General features: G+C 45.0%; 1 protein-coding gene across 1 annotated transcript in view; it reads right to left on the minus strand.

The window, feature by feature from the left end:
- The window catches only part of myom3 (myomesin 3), a 57,282-nt gene extending 46,121 nt beyond the window's left edge, over window positions 1–11,161 (minus strand). Inside the window, exons 1-3 of the mRNA XM_056286215.1 lie at window positions 10,957–11,161; window positions 6,996–7,170; window positions 5,690–5,811 (exon numbers count right to left, since the gene is read on the minus strand). Of these exons, the coding sequence (XP_056142190.1) occupies window positions 5,690–5,811; window positions 6,996–7,170; window positions 10,957–11,158 (499 nt within the window). The 5' untranslated portion in view covers window positions 11,159–11,161. The remainder of the gene's footprint in view (window positions 1–5,689; window positions 5,812–6,995; window positions 7,171–10,956) is intronic.
- Between the last annotated feature and the right edge of the window lie 573 nt (window positions 11,162–11,734).

Consider the following 11,734-nt stretch of genomic DNA (forward strand, 5'->3'; position numbering starts at 1 on the left):
TCAGCGTTTAACACCATAGTGCCCTCCAGACTCGTCAGTAAGTTCAAGGATCTGGGCCTGACCACAGCACGGTGTGATTGGATCCTGAACTTCCTGATGGACCGCCTCGAGGTAGTGAGACTGCACAACCACACCTCATCTCTGCTGACCCTCAGCATGGGAGCGCCCCCTCCTGTATTCGCTCTACACTCACAACTGCGTGGCGATAAAGGCTACAAACACCATTGTAAAATTTGCAGACAACACAGCAGTTGTGGGGTTGATCGCCCACGGTGATGAGACAACCTGCTGGGCGGAGGTAACTGCCCTGGGACAGGGATGCTAGGGCAACCGCCTTGCCCTGAATGTGTCCAAGACCAAGGAGGTCATTGTGGATTACAGGAAGGGGTGGCAGTCATCCCCGTCACCACCAACGGCAGAGTGGTGGAGAGGGTGGACACATTCAAATACCTGGGAGTTAACATTCGTAAGGACCTGACATTAGCTAGCCACACCACCACTGTCGCTCACAAAAAAAGCCCATCAGTGTCTGCACGGCCTCACAAACACCTAAAGAAATTTGACATGAGGCCCCAAATCCTCAGGGGTTTCTAAAGGAGCACCATAGAGAGCCTTCTGAAAGGCTGATTCACCACTTGGTATGACAGCAAGGCTCTGGGGAAGGGTGGTGTGCACGACTCAGCACATCACTGAGTGTGAGCTGCCCAGCCTGCAGGAGCTGTACACCCAGTGGTGCCTCAGGAATTCCCTCCTGAGGGTCATAAAGGACCCATCGCACCCACACAACAGCCTGTTCTCCCTCTGGTAGCAGACACAGGAGTCACAAATCAACCCCCAGCAGACTGAGGGACAGTTTTTTCCCCCAGGCCACAAGACCATTCAATAGGCTAACACACACACACACACACACACACACACACACACACACACACACACAAACAAGGTGAAATCTAAACTGTGCAATATTCTGACTAAAGATCGTATACAACCTTTAACTGCCCTTTATGTTTTGGTTTTATAGCTATGTGTCTTTTATGTCATTGTTTTAATATTGATATGCCTTTGTTTTTATATTGATATGCCTTTGTTTTTATATTGATATGCCTTTGTTTTTATATTGATATAACTTTGTTTTTATATTGATATGTCTTTGTTTTAATATTGATATTCCTTTGTTTTTATATTGATGTTTTTGTTTTTATATTGATATGCCTTTGTTTTAATATTGATATGCCTTTGTTTTTATATTGATATGTCTTTTACGTGTGTCTTTTCTGAAATGGAGTCTCCCAGCCAAAGTATTTCACACAACTGTACTTGTATAGTGGAGTGACAATACACATTTTGAATCCTGAATCATTCTACCAGTCACAATGAAAGAAGGAACCACAGCCCACATCCACATCCCAGGCACGACTAAAACCAAACTTACCTGATAGTCCATTATTACGGCCCTTTTCCACTACATGGTACCGGCTCGGCTCGGCTCGGCTCGACTCAACTCACTTCTGTGTCGTTCTCCATTACCGTAACAGTATCCCCTGGATTTTCGGATCTCCAATATTTTCAAAGTTAACTCCGCTCCGGTATTTAAAAATGCCGGGTGATAGCCCATGCGCACACTGATGACGTAGTGACGCAAAATGACACAGTGACGCGTTTCTCTGACCAATTAGAGGTCTGCATTGATTTTGGTACCCGCTCCAGTTTTTTTGGAACCTCGACAAAGGTGGTACCAGAAAAGTGGTAACGGTTACCAAAATGCCGGAACTTTCCAGTAGTGGAAAACGAAAAAGGGCGAGTCGAGTGGAGCCGGTACCATGTAGTGGAGAAGGGGCATTAGATAATGTTACGTCAGAAAACAGGAAAACTGTCACGAGAAAAGAGCCAACCTCAGTTGAATATGATAGAAAGTACAGTTGTAGTACTCGGATATGGAATCAGTCTCGGGTCTGCATTTTGTTTTTTTGTTTTTTGGGGGGGGGGGTGTTTTTGTTTGTTTTTTAATTTTTTTTACCTGGGCTGTCAGCAGGCGTGTCATGCAACACAGGGGATTTGTATGCTAATGTGTCCTAGATAGAGTTAATCTGCAAGTGGAATTCAAATTCTCTACCTGCAGAGGCAATCTTTATGAATTATCAAGAAGCACTTATAATAACCCCGTCCACTGGATGATTTATGGGACGACAAGAGCACGGGGTTTCTGTTATACATTTATAGCCCCCACAGGTCATCAGCATGTTTGATCAGCTAAATAGCCAATCAGCACAGCTTCTGCAAGAGGGAACAATGAAACTGAAACAAAAAATGTCCACATGTACCTGATAAGACAGACATAGAAACAGGCGCTGACATGTTCAGCAAAACCTGATCAATTTGATCTCGTCGATATCAATTTCAGACAACAGTTAAGCAATAACGGAGAAGACAAGAAAAAAAAAGGGGGGGGCTGTTATCCAGAGAGTGTTCCAGGGAGTGTGTGAGGCAGATGCTAGCAGTGTGTATGTGCATATGATGTGTCCACCTATGTGTATGTTAAGTATCCACCTGTGAGTGCACGGGATTGATCCCAATCATTTCTGGTGTCTGGGAGCCGTGACGTATTGCAGCGCCTCCGAAAGCAGACAGGCTGTGCAGCCACTCACGGCCTTGCAGTCGTGCACACATCCCATGACCAACAGAAAATGCTGCCGCCCAAAGTACCGCAACTGCAGAGGAACACTGAGCCAAAAGACAGACCAGGAGCCCGCAAAGCAAAATACCCACACACCCCCGAGGACCACAAGCCAGCCCCCAAAGGCACAAGCTGAGCCCGCACCCCTGCCACCAACCCACAGGCGCAGGCACAAGGAACACCTGCAGGTGTGGGACCTGAGCTAAGGTCGGTAAGCACAGGGTGCTGGCCCGGGACCCCACGATTGACAGACCGACACACTGCAGGGACCGCCCACTGAGCAGGTGGGCAGGGGGGACCCATCAACATCCCATGTAAGGGTGAGGCCTACTGCTATGCAGCCAGCTACACACCCGATCCAGCCGTACACAACGAGCATACACCCACTTAGCCAAATACACCCGACCCACACCATCAGACAGCAACCTCCTCTGGGAAAGACAAGCCCCCCCTCCTCCTCCAGCACCCGTAGACAGCCAGACATGTGGTCTCCGCACCGCCTCCTGCACCCGTTCCAGAAAACCAATGCAGCAGGAGCAAGTCTGACAGCCACTTGCTGCTCCGCGGCTCACACCCACCACGATGAGCTGCCACTGAGGGGCCCCGGGAAGCACCCAGCAGTGCTCACCACGGCCCTGCTGACACGCAGCAGGCAGGACACCACCCAGCACCGAAGACAGAGTGATCCACCTGGACAAGGGACCCTTCCAGCCGCCCACCCAACCATGCAGCCCTGCTGATGTTCCACCCATCCTGGCAGCCCCAGTGCTTAACGTGCCTTCGTGTTGTGTGTGTAGTTAAAATGGCGGGGTGTAGAGATATGGCAGCAGGCGTTGTTTGGAGTACAGTTTGTGTGGATGGGTGTGTGTACTAACATAGTGTGATTGGGATTAATATTCCAGGACATTGTCGAGGTGCAAGCAGGGGCAGGAGCGTCGCAGGCTCAAGTCTGCATTTTGAAGGTCTGGGTCTCATCTCGCACTTCACAGCATTTTGTCTTGGACTTGACTCAGTCTGGATAGTGCAGACTTGTGATAATTTTTCAAAGCCGGTCGAGTACAATACTTTAAAGGTACGATCCTTAATTCTTTAATTTATTTCTGATTTTCTCCCAATTTAGTGGCCAATCGCTCCCTATTTGAATTCAAACACCCACCCTCGTACTGCGTGCGTTCGCCAACTGCATCTCTTAGGCCGGCAGTGTGGAAGGAGACGCCTCGCCACTTCCGTGACAAGGCGACTCCAGGCCGAACCACTGCTTTTTCCCCACACACACACAGAGACGCATTCATGTGACGAACACAAGCCGACTCCGCCCCCCTCCCGAAGACAGCGCTGCCAATTATTGCTGCTTCATCGAGTCTGGCCATAGTCGGATCTGATGAGACCGGGGCACGAACCCCAGTCACCATTGGGCAACTGCATCGACACAAAGCCGATGCTTAGACCGCTACACCACCGATCCTTAATTCACATGCAAACCAACAGCTCACCTTGCTACCACAACACAAAACACAAGACTAGCACCTGCTGACGCATCCAAATTGATTGACAGGTCTATTAATATCAGCACTAACAACAAACAGCTAAATCTAAGTGTTTTGTGCTGATGCTGTAAAGGGTTCGTTTACATTGGTAACGGCTGAAAAGACTGGAGTAACAGAGATCCATATTTTCCATTACCGCTGGTCGAGAAAGACATTAAATGTTGATTTTCAATCTATCATCCAAACACTTCACTTATGGAGGCAATTATATATGGTCGAATAAATCACATATCAAGTCTTTAATTTACTTTTTTATTCTTGAAATTAATATCAAACTTCCCCTGAGGTGATCAATAAAGTCTATTATTCTAATTATTAGTAATTGATTTACATCTCTGAAACATTGGAAAATTGGAATTTGACACATTCCTTCCTTGGCAGGGGAAAATAAAAAGCCTACATGAATATGAAGATTAATGACGGATGCGTTTTCCTGCGGTGGCCTTTCTGAAATGAGCAGTGCGAGTTACTACTTTCTGCTGTGATCAAGGGGCTGACATGCACACAGATGGTTTATTTCAAGATGCCTCAGGTAAAGTTCGCTAAACTGTTAACGTGTTTACAATTCTAATGTTATTCCTATGCAATGTACATGGTTACAGCTGCCAATAGTTCCCAAATTCAATATGAAAGTATGACAATTTCTCTTTACTTCTTCAGTGAACGTGCTTCTTCACGGAAATGTGTAAGCAAATGCACGCGTGTGTGTTGCTGGGAGGTGCCAGGCTCTGAGGAAAACCGAACTCTCTTGTGTTTGCAACAGTGGATTGTCTTTGTGACAGCAGCACAAACAATAATAACACTCAGAAACACGGGGGGGGGGGGTGAAAAGTTGTCTACTTCCACTTTAAGGAAAATCACTTCTTTTCTCTTTTTTAAAATTTGTTTACTTTTTGGACCCCCCCCCTTTTCTCCCCAGTTGTATCCGGCCAACTACTCCACTCTTCCGAGCCGTCCCGGTCTCTACTCCACCCCCTCTGCTGATCCGGGGAGGGCTGCAGACTACCACATGCCTCCTCCCATACATGTGGAGTCACCAGCCGCTTCTTTTCACCTGATAGTGAGGAGTTTCACCAGGGGGATGTAGCACGTGGCAGGATCACGCTATTCCCCCCGGTTCCCCCTCTCCCCCGAAACAGGCGCCCCGACCGACCAGGGGAGGCGCTAGTGCAGCGACCAGGACACATACTCACATCTGGCTTCCCGCCCGCAGACACGACCAATTAACTGTGTCTGTAGGGACGCCCGACCAAGCCGGAGGCAACACGGGAATTCGAACCAGCGATCCCTGTGTTGGTAGGCAACGGAATAGACCGCCATGCCACCCGGGTGCCCAATCACATCTATACCCATTGGTAATAATCACATTTATGGGGCCTCCCGCAGTAAAGTTATTTACTTTGAATGGGGCCAAAAGAAACATACATATTTTCTTCCACTCGTGTGTCTCGCTGACGGTTCCACTTACAAATGGCTGATCTGACCAGGATGGGGGATGACTCATCCGAGTACTTGCTGTTTCCTGCTCGGCCCACAGACTTCACCCTAAACACATAATCCTTCTGGGTCTTCAGGCCATGGACCGTAAACCTGAGGCAAGGAGACGAGGTTAAGACAGACCAAATCAACAGCCAGTCAAATCATGACTATCTGGACCGGTCGAAAATATCCCCTGCACCTTACTGATAATGTGAGCTGAACAATATATTGATTCTCAATTAACATGCAAATAATGCAATGTAGCCAGATTGGGGCCATCCGTCATTTTATGCTAAAACTTTAATTTTCTAATATAAAATGAAATGCAGCAAGGTCCACTATGTTATGACTGCTCTTGAAGAAAAATATTCTAACACATCTGAAAAACAATATAATTTATCCTGATTTAATGACTTCTTGGACAACTGCCTTGTTCTACCCTCTAAAATCACCCTAATCATTGCTGGAGTGATAAATTATTTGCAAATGAAACTTTAAAAGTTAAAATGCACATATCTGGGGAAATTATCTGACTCCTTTTAATCTTTAATATTGCAATACATTCGCAAAAAAAGAAAAAAATCACAAAGTTGATTTTTTTTTCAATATTGTTCAGCCCTACCAATAGCTATCGTGGAAATTATTTACAATAATCACCCAGTCATGTCTGCATTCAGCGTGGAGCAATGAACTCAGTATAGAGTTTGATTTCTTTTTCTTTTCTTTGGATTTTTTTTCTCCCCTTTTCTCCCCAATTGTATCTGGCCAATTACCCCACTCTTCCGAGCCATCCCGGTCGTTGCTCCACCCCCTCTGCCAATCCGGGGAGGGCTGCAGACTACCACATGCCTCCTCTGATGCGTGTGGAGTCGCCAGCTGCTTCTTTTCACCTGACAGTGAGGAGTTTCACCAGGGGGACGTAGCGTGTGGGAGGATCATGCTATTACCCCCAGTCCCCCCCCCCCCAAACAGGTGCCCTGACCGACCAGAGGAGGCGCTAGTGCAGTGACCAGGACACATACCCACATCCGGCTTCCCACCCGCAGACACGACCAATGGTGTCTGCAGGGACGCCCGACCATGCCGGAGGTAACACGGGGATTTGAACTGACGATCCCCATGTTGGTAGGCAACAAAATAGACCACTACTCTACCCGGACGCCCCAGAATTTGATTTTTATGATTTATGATTTGTATGACGTGTTTATCGTAGCATCCACATGAACACAATATCATAACTGATATGCACACTGTAAAGAACCATGACGTGAACGTCTACATATTTCTACACTGACCTCGTGCTGGTCACAGGCTTGTTGTTGACAGTCTTCCATTCTTGTTTGCCGGCCTCGCTGTAGTACAGGTAGTAACCCAGGACGTCGTCTTTGTCTTTTGGCGGCTGCCACAACAGCAGTACTGAGGTGTCTGTGTCTGTGACAGCTTGGACCGAGCAGGCTGGACCTGGCACCGCTAAACAGAACCAAGCAAAAAGCCATCCAGTGAACATTTGAATTAAATGTTTTGTAAGATGAAGCAATCGAAAAGAGATTCCACCCCAGAATAGAAGCCACGTAACCGATCTGTGAGACAGAATTATGAGCCTTCTCCTCCAAAGTACAGCAAAATGCAGTCGCTTGTGTGATTACCAACTCTTTCCTGCACGCAGACACATGGAGAACAAACTGGAGGCTGCATTTTTAGGTATGACTGTACACTTTGTTCAAGTTTTTATAGACAGAAAGGAGCATTATATTTCACAATACTGTTGACACTCTGTACAATAAAACACAGTGCATTTGCTACATAGTAATAATATCATAACATTATATGAAGTAGTAGTATACTGGCTACATAGTAATCATATCATAACATTATATGAAGTAGTAGTAGTATACAGGCTACATAGTAATCATACCATAGACCTATTATATGAAGTAGTATTGGTAGAAGTTCATCTGCTACATAGCAATCACATAAAAAAAAATATGAAGTAGTAGTAATAGTAGAAAATTGGCTAAGTAGTAATCATATCATAGTAGTGCCATATGAAGAAGTAGTAATAGTAGTAGTAGTGCATTTGCTAAACAGTAATTACATCATAGTAGTACTACATGAAGTTGCAGTAGGAATAGTAGTAGTAGTAGTACATTTGTTAAATCTTAATAGTCAAGAGTGTACTTCAAGTCAAGTGTGCCTTATGCCCCTTTTCCACTGCATGCTACTGGCTCAACTCAACTGTACTCGCTTTACTTTGTGGGACTTGGTTTTCCACTGCAGATAGTATTCCCTCACGGTGAAGCCCCGCTGGTCATGTTGACTAGTTGTTTTTTTTTAAGGTTTTATTTATATTTAAATAAATATAAATAAAAATACAGTACCAGGTAGCAGGTACGATCCCTAACTTTTGCCCAATGGAAAACCAAAAAAAGCGAGTAGAGTTGAGTTGAGTCGAGCCGGTACCATGCAGTGGAAAAGGGGCATTAGATTATCAAGAGTAGAATCAACTTATAAAAGTACATCCATATTGTCACATATCAGCATAACAGACATATATCATCACCACAAGTGTATAGAGCAAGTAGTACAAGGTCAACCATTGATACGATACTAGTGTTTAAAATAATACTGATATCTAATATACAGTATATACAGTGCTGCTATGAAGTATGGGAACCCCTTGTATAATTATAGATTTATTTAGTTTTGATAATGAAATCTTCATTTAATCAGAACCTGTCTTTCTGGTCTGACAAAACAGGTTTATATTTACCAAGTCCATATGTTGGTTTGGAGGAAATCATGCATCTAATACGAGAAGAAAATTAAAAAGGAATTAGTGCGGGTGCAAAATAGGGGAACCCCAAACTGAACTGGGTACATCAAGAAGGTAAGTAGAAGCCGGTGGGTACATTTTTGGGTACCAAAAGAAACAACCAAAGGAGAGATCTTTAGGAAAGAGCTTGGAAGGGATTCTGATAGACAGAGATAAGAAACCTGGTCAGTTTGGTGTTACCCATCCAGGTGAATCCCAAAGACACCATGCCGAGGGGAAAGGAGATCTCTGAGTACACTAGGAAGAGGGTATTGAGAGCACATCAGTCTGGGGAGGCTATAAAATTCATCTCAAAAATATTCGAGCTCCATCATTTCTCTGTACGGGAAAAAAATTACGAATGGAGAGAGTTTAACATGACATTAAAGCAGCCATAGACAACTTTTCTGCTTTAACGTACCAGTATGAAGTAAATGTTGATTGCACAGTGTAATGGCTGTGCAATAATGACCCCATGGGCGTTTAGACTGGTTCCCTATAAGCCTCGCTTTTACTAAGCAATTCTGTCGGCCACTGGGTATGATTTCGCGGTAAAATGAAGGCTCAATTTACAGCACAAAGGAAGTGTGTCAACCATTGCGCAATCAAAATAGGAAGAAGATAGTGCTTTTGTTTTCCCCGGTAGCTATGCCCAGTAGCAGAAATGGCGGACGGTGGAACAACCGAAGTGACAGTGGAAACTCTACCCGGCAAGAGAAAAAGAAACCCGTTGACAATGGAAGCAAAAAAGGCAAAGAGGGAGAGTGATAGAAACTGGGGTAAAACAAGACTAAACCTCGGACGGGCATTCCCTCATGGAGGAGCTCTGGTGTTGCGCTGAATTCAGTTTCCCCCTAGTCATACGAAAGCATTCACATGGAAACAGGCGAGCTATCATGTACAATTATGTTAAGGTAAGCGTTAGGTTAAGCTTAGGGTTAGGTTGAAGTTAGGTTAAGGTTAATCAAACGTCACAGTGTTGTATCAAACCCAGCTGATGGAGGAGCCAAAGAAGGCAAAGAGGGAGGGGTTACAGAAGACAAGATAAAACTGGAGTGAACCTCGGACGGGCATTCACTTAAAGGAGAGCACTCCAGGACTTGAGGGGGTTCCAAGCCAACCTTCAGTTGGCATTATTTCTACTTGATCAGTAAGTAACACAACCTGGTTACTTATTAATACTACCAGATGTTTTACTCGGCCTTTATCACAGCACTGAGATCGGGGTTTCTAAATCAAATTGCGATTCGTATGGTTGTTTCTTGCTTTGGACAGTAGCCAGGCTGCTAATAAACGAGAAATGATCTGGTTGTCTTTGCGACAGTGGTGCAAAGAATAAAAACACTTGGAAACGCGAGGGAGGAAAGTTGAAAAGTTATTTACAGCCGCTTTAACTTGGCCTAGAACTGGATGTCCTTCCAAAATATCCCCAAGTGCCTCAAGAACAATAATAAATCAGGTAAAAGCCAAGCCAAACATAACATCTACAGATTTGCAGACCTCCCTTGCTGCATCACAGGTAATTGTGCATGTTTTGACAACAATAAGAATGTGAGGGTTGCTAGGAAGGAATCTCTACTGTCTTAACTTTGCCAGAGACCACCTGCACATACCTGACGGTTTCTGAGTGTCCATTCTCTGGACAGATGAGTATGAAACTGACCTTTGTGGTCACAATCAAAATTTTTATTTTTTGCGAAAACTCAACATTGCTTTCCACTAAAAGAACCTTATCCCAACTCAAGGTTGGTGATGGTGTGTCAAGACCTGGGGCTGCTTTTCCGCCTCTGGACTTGGACGACTCCACATCATTAAAGAAACCATGAATTCTGAGGTGTACCATGGGGATTTTTAAGGGATTTTCAGGACATCAGTCAAGGAGCTAAAGCTGGACTAAAAATGGGTCTTCCAACAAGACAACGACCCAAAGCATTCAAGCAATTCTACCCTAGAATGGCTCAGGAGAAAGAAGATTTGTGTTTTTGGATTGGCCAAGTCAAAGTCCTGACCTAAAGCCAATCAAGATGCAGTGGCAGGGCCTGAAGTGGGCAGTTCATGCCAGACGCCCCTCAAATCTCACTGAATCGGCTGACCTCTGTAAGGAGGAGTGGACAAAAATCTCTCACAAGAGATGTGAGAGACTGATTAGTGGCTATAGGAGATGTTTATGTCAAGTTATCACTGATAATGGATGTGCCATAACTGAATGGGTTCACATATGTTTGCACACATGAAATCTGAGTTTTTGTTAAATAAACCACTTTTGTTAAATAAACAATGAAGATATGTATTTTTTTTGTTTCTGTCCTTTATTTGGAATGTCTATTACGAATTGGGGTTAAGATAAAGATTTTATACATTTATTTTATACAAAACTAATTACATCCCTGTAGGGTTCACAAGCTTTCAAGCAGCACTGTATACACTTACAAACTCACTCTCACCTTGGGGCTCTCTCAGGGAGATGGGTGCGCTGGCCTCCGAGACGTCACTCACACCGTACTTGTTGACAGAGCGGATCCTGAAGCAATACTGCTTTCCTCTGACCAGGTCAAAGATGGGGAACCTGGGAGAGCTCACCACCATGTCCATACTGACCAGCTGCCAGCTCTCCTTCCCTGCCAGGGACTGCCAGAGGCACAGCATTAGAAAAACAGGAAAATCTCACCATGGAACTTTCTAGATACCCATTTTGGATATCTCGTTGAAAATCTTCATTGAAGGCTCGAAGTCATGGAGGAGTCCTGTCTGGAACAGTTTCAGTTTGTCAACAAAGGACATAAATTACCAATTGTTATTTCACAAGTCCCACAGTTTGTTTGAGCTCAGGGCTGTCTGTCATTTTGACGTCAGATGGTGTGTGTTTGTCATTTCGCTGCAAATCTTTTGGCCTCCAAGTGGAAAGCAAATACAGAAAAAGACAAACAGATGGAGAGAAGTAGGGAGAAAGACAGGCAGACAGAGCAAGAGAAACACCCAGAAGTGAAGACAGATGCTCAAGGACAGTCGTAGAGGAACGTAGGGATTGAAACAGAGAAAGAGAGGGAGCGAGAGAGAGAGAGAGAGAGAGAGAGAGAGAGAGAGAGAGAGAGAGAGAGAGAGAGAGAGAGAGAGAGAGAGAGAGAGAGAGAGAGAGAGAGAGAGAGAGAGAGAGAGAGAGAGAGAGAGAGAGAGAGAGAGAGAGAGAGCGAGAACGAACACAGAGATGGCAGACTGCAGGCA

The sequence above is a fragment of the Lampris incognitus genome, chromosome 9 (genome assembly GCF_029633865.1).
Source record: "Lampris incognitus isolate fLamInc1 chromosome 9, fLamInc1.hap2, whole genome shotgun sequence".
In the NCBI taxonomy this organism is placed as follows: domain Eukaryota; kingdom Metazoa; phylum Chordata; class Actinopteri; order Lampriformes; family Lampridae; genus Lampris; species Lampris incognitus.